Source organism: Mytilus edulis, chromosome 4, assembly GCF_963676685.1.
Source record: "Mytilus edulis chromosome 4, xbMytEdul2.2, whole genome shotgun sequence".
Lineage (NCBI taxonomy): Eukaryota > Metazoa > Mollusca > Bivalvia > Mytilida > Mytilidae > Mytilus > Mytilus edulis.
Window position 1 is genome coordinate 26,181,885 of NC_092347.1, and position 25,756 is coordinate 26,207,640.

The window sequence follows — 25,756 nt, forward strand, 5'->3', positions numbered from 1 at the left end:
GCAGCTCAACGCCGAAGGTTCAAGTTTTGAAAGCACCCTCCCCCTTTTTAAATATTCTCCCTTTTTTAGCCCGTAATTACAGTAAAAACTTAGTTACTCTATCTATAAACTGTCAACTAATACTTCAGTCAGTACTTTTCATAATTTAGTCACTTCAACACACTACTTCTTCTTCTGTCCAAGTCAGATAAGTAAAGATAAAAAGATCTAACCCATGTGACTAAACCAACTTCCGTCAACACAAAAATAGATTGTGCTTGATCTCAAAATATCAAATCACGAGAAAGTAGTTCAAATTTGTTTTAAAATTTCAAAAAGATATCTTGTTATATTCTTAAATACATTAGAAATAATTTACGACGCCTTTTTTTCAGAAAAATTGATTTAAAATTATGTTTTCATCGAATTTTTATTTCATGAATAAATTATGCTAATGAGGAAACTCTTCAACAATGTGACGTCACTAATTAGGTCCTAAATATAAAGTATTGTTGCTGTTGTGCATGCCAAGAAATATCGATAATGAAAAGATAAAAAATTAGCGAAATGGACACACATAATATACAGGTAAATAGGAAATTTTATTATTTATATATTATTCAGTATTATTGTTAATATTTCGTAAAATTTAAAGGTGAGTTGATTTTATGAGAATTGATATTTATTGAAGTGACCTAGATTAGAAGGTGGCAGTATTTTATCACCGATTTAGTGGAGTTATTTTACATAGAGTAAATAAGTTGCAATTTTTTTAATGCCAAAATGTCTTTATTTCAGTTTGTAGGTGCGCCATGTGGAAGACATGCACAAAATACTTTTTACAAAGCATTGAAATATTTAGAAGATGGAAAATATAAAATTTTGACACTTGGAGAATTTTTTTATATGAAGATAAGTAAATTGAGCCCAGTATGTGTTGGTGAACTTCAGATGATTTATTCTATTAAACAACAAGAAGATGTCCATGTGATGACCAGTGTCCGAACTTATTTTCTACCCGAACACACACCAGAAGGGAGACAGGAGACACATGGAGAGGTAAATAATTATTTTATTTTATTTTTTAGATGATGATTTTAAACAGGAAATTAAAGCTATTTTACACTTGAGTGACTATCCACAAATATTCATTGCTCAAATACTCAGGCTCCTTTGGGTTATTTTATTTAAATATTTAATTACCTTTCAAGTAATTTAATTTATTACCAGAGTTGACACATCAACTTTAGTATGTTCAAATAATAGTTCAAAAATAGTTTTATAATCTTTTCCCTAAGTTCAACTTTTTAAAGCTTAGATATTTAAACAAAAAAATATTTCATAAGATTATGCTAATCAAGGTAAAAGTTTTATCACTATAAGAAGAGTACATATTATCTGGTGATCTCTGGTGTTAAGCTCACAGTTTTCCCCATATCAATAAATCAGGCAGTTATAAAATATGTAAAGGTTTATTTGTTAAAGAATTTAACAACTTAATAGAATACACAATTTTATTTTCTTAGTTTACACATTGATTTAGGATACAATTCATCATCATTGTGCAAGAGTTTAATTTTATTGATTTTCTATATTTTCTTGCAAAAATATCTCATTATATCAGTTGTCTCATTGAGAAATTTATGTTTTTTATTATTTTACTTAAATGTCAATTATTCTGGGTCAAGAGAGATGGTTTTACATTAACTGGGAATTTGTTGACTTAAGAACAGACCCTGGTAAATTATAAGGGCAACCTTAGGGGTAATAACAGGATGTGTAATATATCACAGAGTGTTATGTTTCTTAGTCAAAAATATTTATTACTCATTTGTTTACCTGCAGGCTTTATTTTAAAACTTATGAATTTGTTCATTTGTACATCGTTCACTGTTATGTAATATATCAAAAAAATGAATCAAAAATGTTTTCGTTAATATTAAAGATTAACTGCTTTGTTTTTAATTGAACATCTGTTTTCCCACTGGATACCTCATCTATCTAAACAACAGATAAATCTATTTACTGTAGATTATAACACAGCCCAATATAACATCAAATTACTGTGGTACAAAATTTCTAATCAACCAGAAATACTTTTTTGCTTTTTGTTGCTTTTAAAAAAATAAAGTCTTTATTTTATTTATAATTTTTGGAGAATAGAGCAATTTATTTGAGCAGCTGAAGCGTAACAGGAAAATGAAATGCTATATGAGATAATTATGAAATTTCTGTGGTAAATATATACACCACTAGTGTAAAGATAATTTATGTAGCCATATTGAATTTTTACATCTTGTTCATTGATTATTTCCTCTGTGGGGATTAACTTGGTCACATGTGTGTATTTTATAACAGTTTAAACATAATTGCTAAAATTATTGGGAAAATTTTTAATTAAGAATTGTTTATCAAAAATTAAAGTTCCTTCTCATAATTTACCCAAGTTTAAATACTCTAACAATAGTATGCTTTATCATAAAATGAAGTTAGGATTTAAATTAAAAAAAAAAGATTTAAGTAAAAACAATTATTGTAATTCGTGTTATGAATATCCGATGGAGGTTTAATCAGCATAAAGGGTTGACACAAGCAACATATTCATTCAAATCAAGAATCGGGTTTTCAAAAGGAATGTTCAAGAGAATAATAAAACACACTTAAAAATAGATTGAAAGCAACAACAGGTAAACTTTAACTGAATTCTCATTTGGACAATAAACCCGATAAAATAAATACAAATGAAAAATATCTCATTGATCTTAGCTTTAAACCTAATTATACCATTATTGTTCATAATGTCCAATTTATATTTTATTTCACTAATATAATGGATTTTTATTTCTTAACTGTTTTGATTTAGAATTTAATAATTAACATGAGGATAACAGATGAATGTTCATGTGTCTTAGGAGGATTTATTGATTTTACAGTTAATTTATAATATACCTAACTTTGAGAAACAAGATTTAAGTTATATGTTTGTATAGTTCATCATGTTATTTGATATTATATTGACTAAAACATTTGCCTATAAGGACAAGGCAGATGGATAAATGCAGCCTGTAGAAAAAGACTTACATTCAAAAGTCCTTATACAGAGTCATATGAAGAAAAAAAAGAAAGATGTAAATTAATACAAATTTGATTTATAAGAAAAGTAACATAGAAACATTTTTCATATTGATTAATAAAATAAAAACTTTATACATTTTGCAATTGGACTTTGAATCCATAATTTCCTTTGAAGTAGAGTTCCTGCCAGGGCACATTATATTTTTTTTTCCCAAAATGAAAGATATATATTGTAATAAGCAAATATTACCTAAAATCGTCAGCACATTTGTGTGATGAAACTTTTTCTGTTCAGTTTATTCATTTACTATAAAACTAAAGCACAGAGTAGCAGATTAAAAGTAGAAACAATTGGATTGCCCCATAAGTATTTATAAACAAAACATTCCTGATCTTGACAAGATATAAGAAGAAGAAAAGATGTATAAGGTGCAACTTCTTTTTTTTTAAATGGATCCCTCGCAAAAGAGATTTTCATTAAGCTTGGTTAATGTTGTTCGGTCATAGGATTTCACACCTAGTCTGACAAATAAGTCAGTTTTAGCTTTACCTATATATAAGCAATTGAGATTTGTTGTTGTAAAATCGATACATTTAGTAATTAACAACAGAAGAATACCATCATTAAATAAAATGAGTGTCAAATTGAAAGAGTTTTTATCCTTCACGCAAAGAGACTATTTGTACACCAGTTATCCCCCTTTTTAAGGGAAATTAGGGTTTCCTTATTTGATGATCTTATTCACTGTCAGTGCTTTTTATCAAAATGTGAACAATAAAAACACTTTATTCAAATTTAAAAGATAAAAGTCCCATTAAAGTTGAATATTAGCTGTGCAGATTTCTGTCAGTCTATGATTAATTATCTGTGCGTTATATTTGATTAACAGTATTTATTTATTTGTTTCTCTATATGACTGTTTCCACGTCTTTTATGGAAAAAAATTGAGAAAAAAATGCCTAGATGACAAGCCATATCAATCATATTGTTATTTACCATTATATATGCAGAATTAGATAGATGCACAATGAGTGTTAATATATCTAGTTAATACTATATAGGTTTTAAAAATAGACATGTTGAAGGCTGTACAGTTGCCTACATCCACTTTATTTGAATTGGTAGATAGTAACAATGTCTCATTGGCAATCTTAATCTCCATATTTTTATATAGTGTCACAAAAAAGAACGTTTTTTAATATGACATTTGTATGTTTTGAAAAAAAAAATTGTCAAGACAAATGTAACAAAGAAATATATTTGTTTTTCACAGAAGTTTAACCATCATCTAAATCTACATTCTCTTACTCGGTTGTTGATTGCAACAAGATGATCTAACCTGAACTATACACATTTAAATATCTTTTTGGTTTTAATTTCAAGAGATAAGTACAATATTTATATTTTCTTAAAGCAATCATTTAATTTCTTTCAATATTTATTAAATCGCCAATATCTTTGTGAAAAAGGCCGATTTGTATCAAAGTAGAATCCTTTTATCAAGTGTGTCTTAGTGTAAGGTTAAAGCTTGTTATTGTTGTTTTCTACGCTTCAGTGCTGATACATAGTGAATATTGTAAATTTCCTAAAGGTATTTCCTAATGTAATCATGTGTTGAAACATAATTTATAGCATAATTGACATCCAGTCAATTTTAATTGTTTCTTTAGACCTATATTTAAAATTTAAACTTTAAAATTGAATTATTTTTTACACATAAAATAATACATAGATGTAATTTAAATATCTATATATTTTTAGATTCTAATAATAAAATAAGTACCGAATTCAATCGAATTGTATGCTGCTGATCCCAGATTTCGATTTTTGTCGTATGAAGTGAGTTACTCCCCTTTATAAAAGAAGCAGCAATATAAACACTTTCATTTATAGATATTTCCTTTTAATAACTCTTAAGATAAAACTTCTTTTTAGATCAACCCTGGAGCAAAAAATCTAGAATTGCATTTGATTCGTACATAGATGGATACTATTTTCTATTTCATACAAATGAAATCTTTAAGAAATCAATTTGAAATTCAAATTGAAAACAACCTGTTAGGTACATTGTATATATGAAAATTGTTAACCCAGAAAATTTTCTTCTTATACGGTTTATAGTATTAAGGGTCAAACTCACATCAGAGCTTTGGTAATAGGCTCTTGTAATCTGATATTTTGTCATTAAAGCCTGAGTTCAGCAAAGTTACATAGATAATTAATATGAAAGGAGATGTAGCATAAAACTTCATTTAAACAGTTACCACATTGAAGCACAAGTGTAAAAACAACTAAAAAATATGACCTTGACCAAAATAAACATCTAGATAGCATCCTGTCAAATGTTTCCAACATATATTAGACAATTTTGACAAAATTCAACAAAGGTGACTAGTACTTGATTTCAGAAAACTTTATTCTAAATAATATTACAAGTATAAAATGAGATGTGGGGCTCGGGTATATGATCAGCAACTTAAATGGCACTTAAAAAAAATATTTGGAGATCAGCATTCAGTCTTTGGCACAGGATAAGGTATAGTGAGTCTGATGAAAATCAAGTGGAAAATGGAAAGAGGCTGGTGAATCTCTAATGCCCTACTCACAACAACTTCTGTCCTGCTGCCATCTCCTGTTAAAACTTAATCAGTAGTTATTCCCCCTTTTATGACAATTGCTTACCAGTCAATAAAAAAATATTAAGTATATGTATCATCCGGTGACTAAAAGGTGATCTTGAGGAATAACTTTAATTAACTTATTAAATTACATATGATTCTCCTGTTTTTACCAATAACTTAACACCTTGTTGGCCATTCACATTTCTACCAATTATTGATTCCATTATTTCCTTGTGTCTGGCAGTTGATGAGAAAAGTTGACTAATTCTTCTTGTGCAAAGGCATAACATTTCAATAAATTCAATCTGATTTTGTCTTGTAGCAGTCTGCTAAAAATCATATTCAATAGCAATGATTTTATAGCTCTAAGAATAAAATTTTGTTTTGCATTATTTTTTTTATTTTAATATAATTAACGCAGTAATTCCAGTTTTACTTGACTTAGTTAATAAGCGTTCTATTGATTAAAATGTCGGATCATCGTATAAAATTATTCTGAGATTAGTCACATATGGATGTGTTTTATTACTAGGTGAAATCTTAAAAGATATAAAATTCTTATGTGCATGGCACAACTGAAATTATAACACAACAAATTAGAAGCTGTAGTAAAGTTGTTTTCTCAAGGAAATGTCCGTCATTTAAACTGCACATTATAATATTAAGTGTTTTAGTAAAAACAATGTTACAAATGTAGATAAGTAGTTGTAGCCTGTATTGAATTAAAAAAAATGTTTTAGATTATTAATTTCCTGTGATCTTGAAAGCAGATTTATTTCCTTCATTTGAAAAAATACACTTAAATTTAAATTTTTAAGGGACCAGAAAGAAATCTGATTAGGAGAACATAAAAACATAGAGAAATGAGATAAACAAAGAGTTAACTCCCTTTTGTACATGTGGATTTATTTATTTTCATGGATACAGAAAAAATTGTATGTTTGTGGGTACTTGGTTTCATAGTTTGAACCAATTCACCATACAAGTAAAAAGAATAAATGATCGCTAAAAATCAAGGGTCATCTTTAAATAGGGGTAAAAGATACCAGAGGGACAGTCAAACTCATCCCCCCCAAAACTAAGGGTGATCTTAATCTGCTAAGAACAGGAAAATAAGCCACAAAAAATAATAATGAAACCATTTTAACAACTGGACATATTTTGTAACTCTTTTATATAAAAAAGAAGCTGTAACTCTATATTATACAAAAGAAGGTATGGTATAATTGCCAATGAATTACCTCTCCACAAGGGTGTTTAAAATTTATGCAATTCCAAAAAAGGCAAAGTAAAGGTAGAATTTTTTTCCCCCCCCATTATTTCAAAATTTAGTGAATAAAGTCTTATAGTCTGCAAAATTTAAAACGAATAGTTGAATTGACCAAAATTTATTCAGTTTTTTATGCATCATATTGAAATAAGTCAAAATGCACTCCCAACAATTTTTATTTTATTTTTCAGTCTACGTAATGATTTTAATAGGATTTTAACGTGTAAAATAAAAGGTATAATAAAACTTGTAACTATTAACCTATCAAACAATTGATAAATGTAAATGTTTAAGATAACAAGGTGAGATTTTACCTGTCCTTTTACCTGAGACAGATTTTATCTAATTCTACAATATTTCTATTGAAATTTACAATTTAAATAATCTACGCTCTAAGATAAATATTCAGGAAAATGAATATATTTGTGAAATAATTTTCGTATATATAAAGTGATAGAGTTAATTAAATAAAACTTTTTAGATTTAGAATATTGTCAGTGTGGTATTTACTTGATAATGTTAAACACTTTATGTAAGTGCACGTTATGATAAGCATCAGTCTATGTACCAACTTTTGTGTGTCACAATTCCTTACTGTTAGGTCTCATTATTTTTTATGTTTTTGAAAGTAATATAATACCAACACATGTATATCTATATAGACAAAGTAAATGTATAAGTAATTACATCTTGAATAAGAAAAATACACTTGGAAAGTTTAACTGATGTTTGTCCATTATACACAGGTTGGAAAATAAATGAATATACTAGTATTGTAAATGATTTTTATCTTACTGATTTACTAGCTGGAATTATTTCAGTAATAACTACCATAATTTTCTTCTGATAATTATTCTTCAAATTGAAGTCAAATCATTGACCTTGGTAACTTGGTTTCAAGGTTTTACTAAATTAGTATACAGTACATTTATATGAAAGTATTACTTTATATATGAAAGTTTTACTTTATTTATGAAAGTTTTACCTAAGTAGAGAGATAATAGATTCAGTTTTTAAAGGTCACACAGAGTTGCCCCATACCTAAATTGAATTTTAAACAATTTGTTAAATTGATGATATTTAAACATCTTTATATAAGTAAATAATCTCATTCAATATGGTCGGTATTGGCCATGCCCAGTAAAGCCATATTAATATTACACATACTGTTGTAAGTATAACAAAAATCTACTGTTCTCTGGTTTTTTTCTATGATCAATTGTTTATTTATAAGCAAAATGTTGTCAATATCTTCTTCATTGGCTGAAATTCACAAATGTCAAATTCATTAGCTGTGTGACAGTGTGAAAAACTGGAACTATACATAAATATTATGGCACCTCAAGATAAGATGCTAATGTGAGACCCTTCATTATGTAAAAATCAAAAAAAGTGAAACACAATTCTTCCATTGTGTATATTTACATACATGTAATAATTCTCCACTTTAACAAACTACTTATTTAATTTGAAAATACTTAGAGCACTCAGAAACTAACAATCTTTGAACATTAAACATTCTGCTTACTTTTATATTTTTGAGCAGTAAAGGTTTTATTTTTAAAAGTACAGATTTACTTATGTTCTGTCGGATATGCCATTGGCATGCAGTTCAGCAACAAGTATTTTCACGTTTAGATCTCTAATTTTTAATAGACTGATAGATTAAGACTAGACTCAGGATATTCTAGAACTCATTCATTTAGATAACCTTAATGAAACCATAGATGTAATATTACATCTATGATTAACCCTGAATGTTGTACTGTTGGGTTGCTGTCTTATTGATGTTCACCCAACATCTTTGTTTATTTAAATATAGACAGCAATACAACAAAGAAAATGTCATATAAACAGGGATTTGTTTATCTGAAATCTTAATTTTCATGGTCATTCAAATTTATTCACTTGAATATTTTCATTCAGTAATTTAGTGTATATATTATGATAACCAAAATGACTGATTCCCTGTATGTGGGATTTATAGCCTGACTGGTACTCTGATCTATTTAATTAATTATATCTATACACTGGCACACATACACATATGACATGTATTTATTATTCTTTCTGTTGATATTCATTCAGCTGTTGATAAAGAATTATTTTTCCTCTAGAACAGATTATCCTATAAAATATTGAATTATCTCAATATCTGATATTATAGTTTCTATGGACACAAAATAGATTTTATTGAAATTTAATTAGTTGATTATGGTTTTTACAAGATATCTAAATTTTGATAGTGAAAAAAACCCAGAGTGGTCGATAGGTGAATACAAAAAAAGATTGAATGAATAATTGGCCCTTGTATACAAATTTATATTTATAAAATGTGCCCTTTAAACTTTTCCTTTGTATAAGGTACAATTTTGATTATATATTAATGCTGACATAAGATATGTACAATTTCTTTTGTATGTAAAATAAGGATCCAATAATTGTAAAATGGTAATTTATTATTTTATTTTCATCAACTTAGAAGTTTTACATCTGGCTAAAATTTCCTCAAGCAAAATCAATTAGATTACTATCTTCAGTGTTATAGTCTGTTTCTTTCATTATATTTCACAATTTATTCATTAAATTGAACTGGTTGCAATTTGGAGGAGAAAAACTTGTTTTCTTTTAATTTGCTTACCATACTCCAAATTAAACCACATGAAATTCATCAGTGGAATTTTTCATTTTTTAGGGGTCAATTTATTGTTTGACTAAGGATTAGGCATAGTTGTTGACCATGAAAAACAAACGGACACAAAGTTACATAATTTGACAAGTATTATAATTGATAAGAAATCTCAGGTTACGTAAAATGTGTATGCCATATCTTTAATGTTTGGAGTTATTTCCCCATTGTTAAAGAAATGTCATTAATCAGAATGATATTTCTCAGGACATCACCATTGCCTTGTTCCCAAAACAAGAAAGCTGGAGGTCTCTTTTTTTGGTAGATCCTAGTTTCCCCCATTTAGAATAGAAAGATATACATAATAAATAAAATTGAGAATGGAAATAGGGAATGTGTTAAAGAGACAACATACCAACCCAAGATCCGAAAACAGCTAAGTCTTAAATACAGCAAGAGAATCCTGCACTCTAAGGCGGGATTCAGCTGGCCCCTAAACCATAAAAGTGTTCTAGTAATAATGTTAATAATGTTAATGGTCTTTATATTATTTCATTTTTACAGGATGAATTATTTGCATTTTCTGAGAAGCTTATACTGAAGGCTGAGGATTTAGTTTGTTTGTTAGAGGATGGAGTTCGGTGGTCGTGGGGACGGCGGCTATTTCAGGAAGATGAACTGGAGGGTGATATTACTAACAGTGATGAGCTGGATCAGAGAATGACCATTCGTAACTGTGGAATGAACTTTAGTGATGTGGACAAAGAAAAAGAAGCCATAGGTAAAAGAATTGCAAAATATATAGGAGATAGTATATATTTTGCACATCAATTATATAGGAGATAGTTATAATTGATCATACTTTTAAATGTCAATTATGATAGAGAATGTATAAGTAACTGATACTTCTTCATGTTTCATTAGATGAAGATAATGATAAGATACTATTGTAACATTAACCACATCAAATGGTATCGTAAGTAAATCCCAAATTTAAATTGAGTAATTAAGAGACTGAAAGTCAATGCATAAGTCATTTACAAAAATGTGAAGTCCCACATCTGAGAGTATTGTCATGATTGAGGAAGTTAATGCAGAATTTTAAAAACATTTAATAATGTGAACTCCCACACCTGAGAAGAGTTAAAGGTCATTACTGAGAAAAAATTGCTGTATTCTATATAAAGTGTCATGCTAAGATAGTTTTGTAACTGGTTACCAGTGCAGAAGCCCTCTGCAGGAGGCTCTTTTTAATTAATATAAAAAAGAAGAAGATGTGGTATGATTGCCAATGAAACAACTCTCCACAAGAGACCAAATGACTTAGAAATTAACAACTATAGGTCACCGTACAGCATTTAACAATGAGCAAAGCCCATACCGCATAGTCAGCTATAAAAGTCCCTGAAATGACAAATTTAAAACAATGCAAACAAGAAAACGGCCTAATTTATGTTAAAAAAAAATGTAGGAAAAACAAATACGTAACACATCAACAAACGACAGCCACTGAATTACAGGCTCCTGACTTTGGACAGGCACATACATAATGTGGCTATTACTCATAGATCGTATAGCATAAATTATGATCAATTCTATGTACAGAGGACAAAAAAGTACAATACACATTAAAATCATAAGTTCAAATGAAGCAGACAGTCATCTGATGTTGGCTGCATGGTTTATACAAATTCAGAGTCCATTTAAATTTAATTACTGATATGGTCTCCCTCTTTCTACACCATTTTTTTTTTTTTATCATGTATCATGTATCAACATTTGTAGATTACAACAAGTTATAGAGATATGAACAGAAATAAGGATAAAAGATAGATTTAAAAAAATTAAGAAAATCAATGGACATAATAATATCCTAATTTTATTATCCACATGAATTAAAAATACATATTTGTGATTTGTCATTCAGGGGATAACTATTTGTGAATTATTTGCATATTTTAATTACAATACAAATGCAGTGACTGTGTACAGCTTGTCATTTTATAACTGAAGGGCATTAATACTAATGATTTTTGTCAAATTTGTTGTGAAAAATAATCAATTTAGTAAGTGTGGGGCACCTAATTAGGGATTGAAAAAAAATGTTTAAAACATTTAAAAAAAATAAACGATTAAAGAATTCAATATGAGACTGATTTAAAGAGCTGCATCAATATTTCAAACAGATCAATAATTAGAGGTCACAGGATAACATTAAAGGAATTGCTTATGTCCTTGGATTATATAAAATATATATGTATGAAGTCATGTAAAACTGTAAAAGTTTATTTATCGTGATATGACTAAAACACTACAACATTTTCACCACTAAAAGTACATTAAATGGCACTTCAGTTAGGTTTTAAGATAAACGAAACAACTTGTTGTCTACCAATTATATGTGTCTCTGTGTTTTTTAAATGAACTTCATTTTTTTCTTACGGAAATTCATTACTAATTTATCTATGCCAAAAGACAAAACATTTTTATTCTCAGCAGAGATAAAGCAGCATTAAAAGAAATAATCTTAGACCATGAAGCAACCAGTTTTCATTTTGATTTATTAAAAAATACAGAACTCCAAGGTATATTGAAAAAAAGGGGGCCCATAAAACCTGACAAAATGAAAAGCTTGACTGTATCAACAGATGAAACTCATAAAAAGAACTGTAAGAAATACATCTTCCATCTCTGCCATTTTTCTGAAACAAGAAAATGTCAACTTTGCATCTGAATTTTTGAAAATATCTTTTTTCTAAAAACCGTGCCCTATGAATATTTTGGCTAAACATGATTTCGGAGTTAAGATGTATTTTAAAGATTCTAATCTTTAAATTGAATATTCTGTAATATCTGTAGGTCACAAGATAAGTGAGACGTCCACAAATCTGACGATTTTGAGTTATCCACAATACTGCCGATACAGAGCTGTGTTGAGACGACTGGAGCATGTTAAAGACAAGTGGTTGAAGAGTGTTGTAATTTGTGCCATAGGTGGAATAATATCAAAGTCAAAGGACAATAGAATTATGTTCTGTAGAGAAACATTCTATGATGCTGATCTTGAAACTTTAGAAATTAATTGTGAACATCTAGGTATATATTTTAACATGTATTGATGTTCTCTTGGTAATAAGCTTGCCATGAGTACTGGAGCTCAAGGTTTTAAAATACTTTGGAGTTGCGTTTTGCTTCTTCTATGCTTAGAATGCAACATTTATGAATAAGAGCAATGAGTGATTGACTCAAGAGTCATAACCATCAGTCAATCAATAATTTTACTCTGAGTTATTATGCAAAACCAATTTTATGTCCAGCCTAAGAATTAGGCAGGCGTTATGTGTTCGGGTGTGTACATCTGTCTGTTTGTCTGCCCAGTATCATGTTAAAGTTTTGGTTTAAGGTTATTTATGAAATACAGACTTACTTTTGAATTTACCTTCATGAATCTAAAATACGAAAAGTGAACATGCAATAGACAACAGATACATGTAGTGTGTAAACAAACCTTTAATACTGTTCAATGTCAGTTTACAACCACTTTAAGATATGGCAAGCGATAAAATTAAAAATGAGCCATGAACTCCTTCAATATTTGTATATATTCATAAAATTTATTGACACTTATGCTTTTGATTTCAATTTCAGCACCAAACTTGAAGGGAAGAAAAAGAAGGAAAAGATCATCTATAATGGGGGAAAATGGAGAATCTGACAGTAATGATGTCTCTTCAGAATATTCCATTCCAACTGCACCAAAGGAAAAGGTAATACCATACTAGAACAAACCTTTTAAAACTTGTACTGTTGATTCATTTATTTTTGTGGATTGAGGAAAACTTGCATTTTTATTTATATTTGATTTTGTGGTTTTTCTAAACTCTGCATACAAAGCCTATGAAAAATGTGCAATTGGTTGAACATTTGAACTTGTGGTTAACTAGTACCCACAAAACCCACAAAAAGTGGTATCCAACTAATAATAATGAATCTACAGTATATGGTAAATACATGTTGTATAAATAGTGAAAGAAGTACATAGTTAAAAGGAAGAATCTTAAAAAGTATTCCATTCTGATTTGTCAAAAAAAAATCATTGGAGCTAAATTATTTTCAAAGCTTTAACTTTATATTTAACTATCAATTCACCATGCAAATGGTGTCTTCAATATTTAACAGAGTTATATGATGCCATAATAATTCATTATGCAATGAAGGTTCATTTCAAATATGTGATAAATGCCATCGTGTGGTATAGTTATTAAGGGAGATAACCCTGACAGAAATATAATATATTATTCTTCCGCACAATACAGATAAAAGATAGCATGTCTAATTTATGTAAGAGCATCATTTCCAACAACATTTATTCTTAATCATGAATGAAATAAATATTGAGATAAACCTGTGTATGTACATATAGTAACAATTGAAATAAAATAATGACAATTTAATTTTTAATTATAAGCCTGATGCACAATATTTTAACAAACTGGAGAAAAAATATACTTATAGCTATTTACCAATTATAATAGACCATTATATAATGCTAAAAGCATTGGAAGACTTGTTTTTTGTTAACAAAAAATATTTATTATGATCCACATCTTCTGTTCCCCATTCCATCTTTTTTCCATCCACAAAGGCTCATTTGCCTGGTGTTTTGTGTCAGTAAATAGAAACACTAGAACATTGCTTTTGAGTAAGACCACATTTCAAAATCAAATAATCTTTATGTAATGATTGACTTCTAATATATATTCTGTAATATTTCAGACTGGGAAAAGAGAATCAGCTTTGAGAAATGGTTTTAGAATTGATAAAATGAGAGTTAGTAAAGATGAACAGGAATTCCTTTTTAGTCTTCACAAGTTTATGAAGAAGAGAAATAGTCCAATTGGTAGAATTCCTTCTCTTGGTTTTAAACAGAGTAAGTATTCACAAGTTCATAAAATAGAGAAATACTCTGATCAAGAAAATTCCTTCTCTTGGTTTCAAACAGAGTAAATTTTCTTAAGTTTATGAAGAAGAGAAAAAGTCCAAATTGGTAGATTTCCTTCTCTTGGTTTTAAACAGAGTAAGTTGAATGGTTGAATTAAAGAATGCTTGCATTTACTGAAAGCAAGCTCAAAGTACCGAACCTGATGATAAAAAATCTTGCCATTCTACACATGATATCAGTTTCTATACTTCACAGTAGATTTCATACAAAGCAACATCATAAACAGTACAGGAAGACAAAATCTTGTGAAATATTAAAAAAAAACTACACAAAAAAGATCACTTTTCTAAGTATTGCTTCAAATTGTAAATTAGTGAATCAATATTTATAAAATAAAATTAAAAAAAATAGTCAATGATTGAACATGGACAGTATAATTATAACCTTTATCAATACATCTATGAAGTAATTGTTTTCTGACTTTTCTTGCTCTAATACAGTTGGTTTTGTTACCAGTACTTGAATTATAATATGACTTCATTGCAAAAGAAATGGTCCCTATATAAGATTATATAAAGTAATTATGCCCCACCTACGATAGTAGAGGGGCATTATGTTTTCTGGTCTGTGCGTCCGTTCGTCCGTCCGTCTGTTCGTTCGTTCGTTCGTTCGTTCGTCCGTTCGTTCGTCTGTCTGTCCCGCTTCAGGTTAAAGTTTTTGGTCAAGGTAGTTTTTGATGAAGTTGAAGTCCAATCAACTTGAAACTTAGTATACATGTGCCCTATGATATGATCTTTCTAATTTAAATGCCAAATTAGAGTTTTGACCCCAATTTTACGGTTCACTGAACATAGAAAATGATAGTGCAAATTTCAGGTTAAAGTTTTTGGCTTCAGGTTAAAGTTTTTGGTCAAGGTAGTTTTTGATGAAGTTGAAGTCCAATCAACTTGAAACTTAGTATACATGTGCCCTATGATATGATCTTTCTAATTTAAATGCCAAATTAGAGTTTTGACCCCAATTTTACGGTTCACTGAACATAGAAAATGATAGTGCAAATTTCAGGTTAAAGTTTTTGTCTTCAGGTTAAAGTTTTTGGTCAAGGTAGTTTTTGATGAAGTTGAAGTCCAATCAACTTGAAACTTAGTATACATGTGCCCTATGATATGATCTTTCTAATTTAAATGCCAAATTAGAGTTTTGACCCCAATTTTACGGTTCACTGAACATAGAAAATGATAGTGCAAATTTCAGGTTAAAGTTTTTGGTCAAGGTAGTTTTTGATAAAGTAGAAGTCCAATCAACTTGAAACTTAGTATACATGTTCCCTTTGATAAGATCATTCTAATTTTAATGCCAAATTAGAGAATTTAGTCCAATTTCACAGTCCTTTAAACATAGAAAATGATAGTGCGAGTGGGGCATCCGTGTACTGTGGACACATTCTTGTTTTTTATTTCAGTTGATCTGTACATGTTTTGGTCTCGTGCCATATAATGTAATTGTCATGGTTTATTTTAGTTGATCTGTACATGTTTTGGTCTCATGCTATATAATGTAATTGTCATGGTTTATTTCAGTTGATCTGTACATGTTTTGGTCTGTTTTGGTCTCGTGCTATATAATGTAAATGTCATGGTTTATTTCAGTTGATCTGTACATGTTTTGTTCTTATGCTATATAATGTAATTGTCATGGTTTATTTCAGTTGATCTGTACATGTTTTGGTCTCATGCTTTATAATGTAATTGTCATGGTTTATTTCAGTTGATCTGCACATGTTTTGGTCTCATGCTATTTAATGTAATAGTCATGGTTTATTTCAGTTGATCTGTACATGTTTTGGTCTCGTGCTATATAATGTAAATGTCGTGGTTTATTTCAGTTGATCTGTACATGTTTTGGTCTCATGCTATATAATGTAATTATCATGGTTTATTTCAGTTAATCTGTACATGTTTTGGTCTCATGCTATATAAAGTAATTGTCATGGTTTATTTCAGTTGATCTGTACATGTTTTGGTCTCATGTTATATAATGTTATTGTGATGGTTTATTTCAGTTGATCTGTACATGTTTTGGTCTCATGCTATATAATAATGTAATTCTCATGGTTTATTTAAGTTGATCTGTAGTATTCTGTACATGTTTTGGTCTCATGCTATATAAAGTAATTGTCAAGGTTTATTTCAGTTGATCTGTACATGTTTTGGTCTCATGCTTTATAAAGTAATTGTCATGGTTTATTTCAGTTGATCTGTACATGTTTTGGTCTCATGCTTTATAAAGTAATTGTCATGGTTTATTTCAATTGATCTGTACATGTTTTGGTCTCAGGTTATATAATGTAATGGTCATGGTTTATTTCAGTTGATCTGTACATGTTTTGGTCTCATGTTATATAATGTAATTGTCATGGTTTATTTCAGTCGATCTGTACATGTTTTGGTCTCATGCTATGAAGATTGGTGGATATGCAGCTGTAAGTCAACCTTCATTTATTTCTATTACAGCTAAATTACCAATTTTGTACTCCTCTAAACGGATCAACAAGCCTCACGTTTTAAATTTGAAAATCTATATCTCAAATGGAGAAATATCTTATCATATGCAGTCGTAGAATCTTTATAAATGCAATATTTTTTAGAAAGATAACATAAGATTATATTTATATTTATAAAATATAGATAATAATAATATGAATTTTGACAGTTTTCATTAGGAACTCAATAGCTCTGTGTATTAGCTCATGTTTGATTATTCTTAAATTATTTCTTTTTTTCTTCCACAGATTACACAGAAAAGAATGTGGAAACATTTATATGACATACTTGGAGGAAACCCAGGAAGCACTAGTGCTGCCACCTGTACTAGAAGACATTATGAAAAGTAAGTATTTTAGTAATATGAATGATTTTTTGTTTTTTTTAAATAACAAAAAAATTCTTGAAGGTTTTCATAAATTACAACCTCTGGTTTACATAGTTTATAATCTGATGTAAATTTATTATTAATAAATGATTTTATTCTTTGAAGTATCCCCGACTTCCTCAACCAATAAAAATTGGCTGCCAACAAATAGCCTAACAGTTGTGCTTAAAAGTGGTGTTAAAACACCAAAAATCAATCAATCAATCTTTGAAGTACAATGTATTGATCACACCTTAATTTTGAATTAATGCTGTAACATATATATTTTTCCTTTTTTAAGACTTCTGTTGCCTTATGAGAGACATACCAGAGGAGACTTGGCTAACAGACCTCTTCCACTGAAATCCAAAAAATCTAAGATTCTTGGTAGACCTCCAGGAAAACCCCTTGGAAGGCCCCCGAAAGACAAGGAAAAGAAAACAACCCCAGAAAAGACAGAGACGACGGAATCACTAATAGAGGTTAAGAAAGAATCTCCAACAGTCGTGTCAGAAGATAAATTGATGAACCGTATCAAACGGGTAAATTTGGTAATATATTGAGAGATATTTATGAGTATCATACTCATCAATGAGACAGCAACACAACTAAAAAAAACAAAACTAGAAAGATAACTAGAGGTTAACCTAGTCTTGAAATTTAAAAAGCAACCATACAAAATAAAAAAAGGACATCCAGAGGTCAACATGCAGTATTCAACATTAGACAACAACCCAACACAAAAAACGGAATGACATCCAAAGATCAACACAGTTTTCAACATAAAACAGATGTCTTTACAATATGTTGACTTATCATGTAACTAATTATGTGATACCCCAATGGGAAGTTGAGGCACGTGAAACACTACTGTAGTAACATAAAATGTTAACCTCTCAATCACTAGATTCATTCTAATGCAACTACGTTTGTAATGTTTATTTTGAGTGGATAACGTCACTTATTTTCAATAATAGAATGTACGCGCAAGGGCAGACAATATATCACAGATTTTAAATACATGGTTTAACATTGTATTCTGTCAGTTTCATTAGAATGGAGATAACAATATTGTATTTTAAGCTCCGACGACATAAATTGGTGATTTGATGGTCGCAAATACCAATTTACTGTCTCCTCTTAGCCTGCCAGTAAACTTAATTTTTGACCACCAAATCACCAATTGATGCCGTCGGAGCTTGAAATACAAAAGTTATTTCCTACATAGAATTTTAACATTATTAAGAATGTTCATTTCTAAAATTTGATAATACAAAACTTTTACTGCTATTTGTTATAGAAATTTTATTTCAAAACAGAATGTAATGAAATCGGTATTTCAGGATTAAGTTTTTTTTTTCCGATTAGAAAAAAAAGTTTTTCATTTTTTCCCGTTGATTTGAAAAAAAGTCTTATTTTTTCGAACTAAATCATTGAAATTCATATGAAATTATGATTTTCTACAAAAGTGAGAAGTAATACATTTAACAAAAGTTTTTTTCAAAAGAGGAATAAATATATATTTAGTAATGTAAATGTTTTGAATGATGAAGTTCATTAAAAAATTATATTATTATTATAACTCAACGATGTATCTGTTGTTAATTTTCGTTTATTGTTCTCTTTTAGAGAGAAAGATTTAAGTTAAAATTACAAGAAAAAGCATTAAAATGGGAAGAATTAAGAAATCAGAAGGCCAAAGATAGAGATAAGGTACTTTCAATGTTGTTTGTTTGTTACATAATTGAAATTTTATAATTTTATAATTCAATTGAATAAACTTCAAAATAGTATATACTATTATCAAACATTTTAATACTTTTAAATGTTCCTTTTTTTTTTTTTTTTTATCAAGGATGAAAGTTAGAAATAAATAGCATTTGAAAATCACAAACAATGATGATGTCTACAGTTTCTATCTTATCCTTTTTGTCAATCCCTTGTCATTTTAATGATACACATAGCAATGAAAACAAAGCTTTTTATAGTTCAGTTTAGATAATTGTATTACCATGATGTTCAATCTTCTAAAATAATTCCCTCAAATTTTAGGTCAAAAGAGGAAGTTCTAACCCCAGAACAGTTAAAAACATTCTCAACAATGCAATGGCTAACAAGTCCAAATCAGAAGTGGAATCATCGAAGGAGAATAAAAAGACAGAGGAAACAAGTGAAAACGTCTGTGAAGAAAAGATAGATATAACTCATATTAAGAAGGAACCTTCAGAATTATTGGCATCGCCAACAAAGCATGTGGCAAACCAATCAAAACTGTTCCGACCTCCCGATGTGCAATCAACTAGTGCTAACAAGATATTATCTCAACCTAACCCAGCAATATCCCTTTGTGGGCCTCATCATCCCTCTCAACAAATGTTTTATCCTCATCCATTTGTGCAATTAGGAGCTATGCATCCTCTTGGATTACCTATAATTAATCAACTACCAATGGCAATGCAGCAGTACCTTCAACCCAATATACCGGCAGCTAAACCAGTTCATCGACCTAACATTTTAAGAAGTCCTACTGGGTTGCCTAAATCATTTCATCATCTTTCATCTGTAACCACTGAGCAAGACAAAATGGCAGCCCTAGCATTATTTCAGCAACCAGCTCACACTAATAATCATCACAGCAATATGCCATCACATATGCCATCACAACTGCCTGGCAAGTCACCAATTACCCCGCCAGCTCATGCACATCAAAAAAGGTCACATGAATCTATGTATTCACCGAAGTATGACATTCCAAGTCATTCTAAGTCTTCATCAAATAAATCATTATTGTTTGACTTTGAAACTTCAAAGAGAATGAGAAAAGATAGTGAAACATCTGTGAACTCAAAAACAAAAACAGACGATGACCAGCCTCAGGATCTCAGTATGAAAACTTTATGCAAAAAAAGTGAAAGCAATTCAGATAATAACGTGTTACGGCAGCAGTCCTCTTCTTCAAGTTCTAAAGACAGTTCAGTGAAATCCCAGAGGTCAGAAATGACCTTGAACTTACCTAAACATTCTATGGCTAATATACTGAAGACACCGGTTTTCTCCAAGAGAAGTTCGTCTCCAAGTAATGTGTTCAGTAATAAATCTCCGGTGTTCAGCTCCTCCTCGAGTCATTCTTCATCAAAGGTATTTCTATTTATAAATATGATGTAATTTGAATTGATCTATCTGTAAACTGTGGAGTATATATATAAATGAGACAGCAGCCATACAACTAAACTAAAAAAAATGACATCAAATAGAAACACAAAGGATATGGTTTGAAAACATGTATGAAATTTATATTTGTAAGCATCATCATCATGTATGCAATTATTTGTAAACATTTTAAGACAAGTACAAAATAATTTTAACTTTAGATAAGTAACATTAATCAGTATGTTAACTTTATTTTATAATATTGTACTTTTAAAAGATAAAAGTCTTGAAAATTGAATGCAATTTGAAAGTTTCATTGACATGAAATTGATGTTGCTAGGGGAATAATAAAAAAAAAAACAGTTCCTCAATCATTTGTCAATATTTAAACCTAAATGTATGTTTATTTGCTAGTTATAAACTTCAAAATAAAATCTATTACATGTTCTTTTCACCAAAAGAAAAATATTAGTCATTTGTGTAATGTTAAAATACCTGTAAGTTTGATTTGATTTTTAAAGGTAAATTAAATATCTTGCCTGTACTAAAATTTTTAAACTGGAGTTCTGACATACCTGCCAACTCTAACTATTTGCGGGTGAATTTGAAATTTTGAAAGTGCAATTTTGTCTACAATTTCAAATAAACCAATCAATTTTACCATGGGTATATGATTGTAAACGTATGAAGAAACAAATAAATGTCATTAATATTAATTTGAAGACCCCTATAAAGGTTTTTGTAGCACTTTGACAGCCATCTAGCACTGAAAATCCCCATTGGCATTTTGAAAATTGGCAGGTATGAGTTCACCATAATCATGATCAAAGTTTTGTGAATACAGTGTATTTATTTTACATCACAGATTTAGTATCAAAAGAACTGAAAATTTTAGTTCAAGTTTGAAAAAATGTTTTTGTAATATTTAAAATAAGTGTTATTTTATTTTAGGGAGACATTTTGCAGACGACATCCCCTTGCAGTCAGCCTTCTGTGATATCACCCGTTCACCCAGCATTCCCACAACATTTTCTACGGTCACCGGTCCCCCAGCCTGGCATGTTCCCTTCACAACTACAACAGTTATATGAAGCACAAATCCGAGCCACACAAGTAGCCGCCTTGGAAGAAATGATGCAAAGAGACCATAATATGTATCCCAGAATGCCATTTCCTATGTTTATGCCACAGATGCCCCTTCACATGAACAATTCGAAAGACAAAAATAACTATGCACATGCAAAGTAGTGGGACAATATGTTGTTATGATTATAACTTGTTAAATTTTGTTTAAACTGTTATTCTTGTTTAGCATGCATTTATATAAATTCTATAAGATATAGTTTTAGGTTTTGTTAACAGAACATTTTAAGAATGGTATTACACGATCTCTTCAACAGTGTAACTTTTTAACTAGGGTTTTGAATTGTTGTTTAAACACTTGGCTTTTTGTGTAGGATCTCAAATCTTTTCAGAACGGGTGAAACATTGACAACTGAGCAATGCAGGTTTTAGGAACTATAAAAAAAAATTCATAGCTTTTACTGTGTTTGATACATTTGACTTGTGGAAAGGGAAGTTGTATTACATGGAAGTCATACTAAAACCCTCTCAAATGTAAAAAGAACAATGCCTTTTCCTATTGATATTTCACAAGAAAATACAATTTGAAAAAGATAACTAACAGCACCAGTCTATTTTCTTATGAATTAATTTGTCCCATAAGTGCTTGAAAATTGTTAAAATTTTATAACATCTTTTTCTGGAAATCAAACCTTAGATCACTTTTATGAAGCCTATATTTAATTTAGGTTTATATAAATAGAATAAAGCTCATTGATAACAACTTTTTTAAACACCTCAGAAAAAAAAGGATGGAGTGCTTAGTTATAAATAGTGAATACAAAAACGATTATTTTATTCCTTTTGATCAGTTGCTTATGAGTGCAGCAGCAAATATTACAACTTTTCTGAACCATCTTCAATGAAAAGTTAGTATATCTATCATACAGTAATGGCAAAATCAAATATGTATAGCCTTTCTTAAGATTCTCCAATGTATAACTACTTAAATATCACATTTAAATTCTTCTACAAAAGCCTTCTCTTTACAATCAATCATTTCCACTTTTGTGTATTATGCAACATGGTTTTTTATACAACAAACATACAATGAGATGGGAACTACTTTTGTTGTTAACTTGTAATAATATTGGTCACAGCATTTGTTCACACTTAACAGTGACTTACATGTTAGAGGGCAAACATTTCTCAACCTTGCTGCAAAAGCTGAAATTTAATCTATGTTTTCATCAGTGGAAAAAAGAGGAAATGAATAATCCAATCATTAAAGCTCATGCATGCATCTAATTTTGAATATGTTGTCTGCATTTATTATTAAATGTGATTGAGTACCTTAAAGATGCGACTTAAATTTGCTGTATTCAGATAATGCTAACATAATTTTGAATACAAGATTTTACTTATGCAATACTCATCCTGTCACAATATCTATACATATATATATAAAAACAACACACAAATTTCTGAGTTAGCAGTTATTGATGTCAATATTATATTTTTTCTATGCAGTGTTAAAGAATGTTGGACCTTTCAAACAATAAGAGAGGTGATGTTCGCTTTTGAAATGTTGATGTAAAATAAAAAGGTTGTAAAGGGGAGATTGTAATATAATTGGGTAATATTTATTTGTATACCGGTATGAAATTTAGTATGTGATACAGTGAGACAACTGAAGTAAGAACTTTTATTTATGTCCAACTACAACAAATATTTTGTGTTTAGATATTTTTTGTTTATGTTTGTGTTTGAGATGGAGCAAACACTATGATATGACATTATTGTTCAGTCATGATTATTTATAAAAATATTCTAACAGTACTGCAAATCTACCATACCAGCACAGGCATTTGTCTCAGAAAAAAAATCACATATATCTCTACCTTAATATTAAGGTACAATGTATACACTATTTTTTTTTCTGAGAAAAATGCCTGTGCATACTAGTTAAATTATTATTTCTTGAAAGAGAAACAAGTATTGATTTTTTCCCCAATAGTAAGTTTTCTATTTTAAGGTCCCTTGTAGAATAAGTACCTGAGATAAACTTGTTACTGAATCCACAGAAATATTCAAATAAATTAGCACTAAGTTGTAGTTTACAATAAAAAGTTCTTGTATTTGAGTTGTCTCTACATTATATATGAAATCCATTACTTTTATGTGCAAGCTAGGGTATGCATTATGATTTTCCCATATATATATACATGTGTTGAATTGTTACAAGTAAAATGGAAAATTAAGTTACATTTCTGACACAAAACTGAAAAGCAGATACTTTTTGTATATTTTATGTTAATTTTATTTGTTAAGTGCCTTTAATTTATTTGTAGAATTTATGCAAAATGCAGTTTTGTATCTTTTATTTATTTTTTGGTTCAGTACAAAGAATGTATTGTGAAACCACAATGTTTATGCTTTCCGTATGAATGAAATGTTTTAATTTGATAGTTAATATCCAAAATAAACACAAGGGAATGCCGAAATATTTTCAGAGATACTGAGACCAAATTCTAACGATTGTTCCTATTTTTAGTAGTAGAGAAGAAAACATATTACTCTATAATGTCTTTAAATTTTATATTTGAAATTGAACTTAAAGCACATAGAGTGTATAATGTTTAAATGTGTATATACAAACATCGCTTTCAAAGAAAAAAATGGCATAAAATGATAAAACGTTGTGATTAGAAATTTTGGTTTAAAATAAAGATTGTGGATATTACATGTAGATACCCGAATTTGTCAAGGTTCCATTTTCATAACACACATGCTGAACATTAATATTTCTACATGGCTGATCTTTATAATTTTATAATGCATTTAACTATAAACTTGTGTTCATTTTATTTCAATGCAGTTTTTCAATTTTCTGTAAAGACTTTTGTAAAGCATAATATATATAACAATACATCAGTTAACATTGTAGTCAGAAACAATTCCGAGTACTGGTAATGTTTCAAAATTCTCAGGTTTAAATGGGTCTTCAAAGTTATACTGATCTCTGGTCATATGGATTTAATTTTTATTTCTTAGCTTGGAAAGGTTTTGTCAGAAGAAGCAAATATTCTGATAGTTTTGTGGGCTTATGGACATTTCTGTTCGTGAATAGGTTTACATTATATAGAATCAGAGTTGTAATTAATGAAATTTCGCGGATTGAATAGATCAAAGTGAAGGGTTACGACTTACGAAAGTAGTTTCGGAAACATGGTTTATCGAAGTGTAAGCCAAGGAAAAAAATTCTAATTAACCAAACCGATTCAAGTATCTATAGATATGCAAATCATATATGAATTATTTGAGAAAATTGAAGACAATTCAAGTAAGCAGAAAACTTATAAATTTTAACCAAATTCTATTTTAATTGTTCCAAACAGAAATTTGTGATCCTATTACGTTAAATTTGAAAACAATAATCTTAGACTCGACCCTAATTTTGATGAATATGCATTAACATTTGGTGCAGATTTAAAATATTTGCTTCACTTAAAAGTTTGGTATACTTTTAGATCTCAAGGATAGACATTATTCTCTACAAAGAATTTTGACACATTACCTTTATAATCATCTCTATGTTAAGTCATCAGTTAATTATGTATATTTTATATGTTACTATAGTTTATTGAGATACCTGTGATTTTAAATACAGCTATCAACAACAAAACTTGTCAGTTTCTTATTACAATGCCACTTAGTAAACACTCAAAATTCTTCTTTTTATTGAACATCAGTTGATGTTTGTTGCGTTGTACACAGCCGTGGATCCAGAACTTTTTACAGTTATTCTAGTACTGCATGTAAAGATCAACTATATTTGGTGTATGAAAATATTTTATTTACATGTCAGTGTGGCATGTTTTTTTTCGGTTCATTGCTCATAGAATTTTTTGGTTTAGTTTGTTTCTTAGAAACCATTTCTGAGATATGCAATTTTTTGGTTTAGTTTGTTTCTTAGATACTACATGCAAAAGGTCAACTATATTTAAAGTATGTAATGATTGTAAGGTGTAATTGTCTGTCTGGCAGGGTTCATCTTTCCTTGGCCTCATTTTCATGGTTCATTGATCAATGTTAAGTTTGTTTCTTCAATGTGCAA

At 29.3% G+C, this 25,756-nt stretch overlaps 2 protein-coding genes across 6 annotated transcripts in view; one reads left to right on the forward strand and one right to left on the reverse strand.

Annotated features, from left to right (window-relative positions):
• The window catches only part of LOC139521785 (ectonucleoside triphosphate diphosphohydrolase 8-like), a 41,381-nt gene extending 41,116 nt beyond the window's left edge, over positions 1 to 265 (reverse strand). The window contains exon 1 of one of the 2 annotated variants that reach the window (XM_071315410.1): positions 98 to 265. The gene's annotated coding sequence lies outside the window, so the exon portion shown is untranslated. The remainder of the gene's footprint in view (positions 1 to 97) is intronic. The other variant, XM_071315411.1, reaches the window with a different exon arrangement.
• LOC139521784 (AT-rich interactive domain-containing protein 5B-like) lies at positions 228 to 25,324 on the forward strand. 4 transcript variants are annotated; one of them, XM_071315406.1, is made up of 12 exons: positions 228 to 567; positions 778 to 1,038; positions 10,140 to 10,356; positions 12,435 to 12,671; positions 13,224 to 13,342; positions 14,352 to 14,505; positions 16,947 to 16,999; positions 17,309 to 17,406; positions 17,729 to 17,969; positions 19,057 to 19,140; positions 19,480 to 20,565; positions 21,529 to 25,324. In XM_071315406.1, the coding sequence occupies exons 1-12, from the start codon at positions 547 to 549 to the stop codon at positions 21,823 to 21,825; spliced, it is 2,868 nt and encodes a 955-aa protein (XP_071171507.1). In that variant the 5' UTR covers positions 228 to 546; the 3' UTR covers positions 21,826 to 25,324. The 4 variants fall into 4 exon arrangements, with proteins under 4 accessions (XP_071171507.1, XP_071171506.1, XP_071171508.1 ...); XM_071315405.1 differs by having other exon boundaries at positions 428 to 567; positions 17,729 to 17,978; XM_071315407.1 differs by lacking the exon at positions 19,057 to 19,140 and having other exon boundaries at positions 428 to 567; positions 17,729 to 17,978.
• The last annotated feature ends 432 nt before the right edge of the window (positions 25,325 to 25,756 follow it).

Coding starts and splice junctions, on each gene's coding strand:
- LOC139521784 (XM_071315405.1), top strand. CDS start 547: ATGGACACACATAATATACAG. Junction 12,672..13,223: donor AATTAATTGTGAACATCTAG/GTATATATTTTA, acceptor TTTCAATTTCAG/CACCAAACTTGAAGGGAAGA. Junction 17,000..17,308: donor AGATTGGTGGATATGCAGCT/GTAAGTCAACCT, acceptor TTTCTTCCACAG/ATTACACAGAAAAGAATGTG.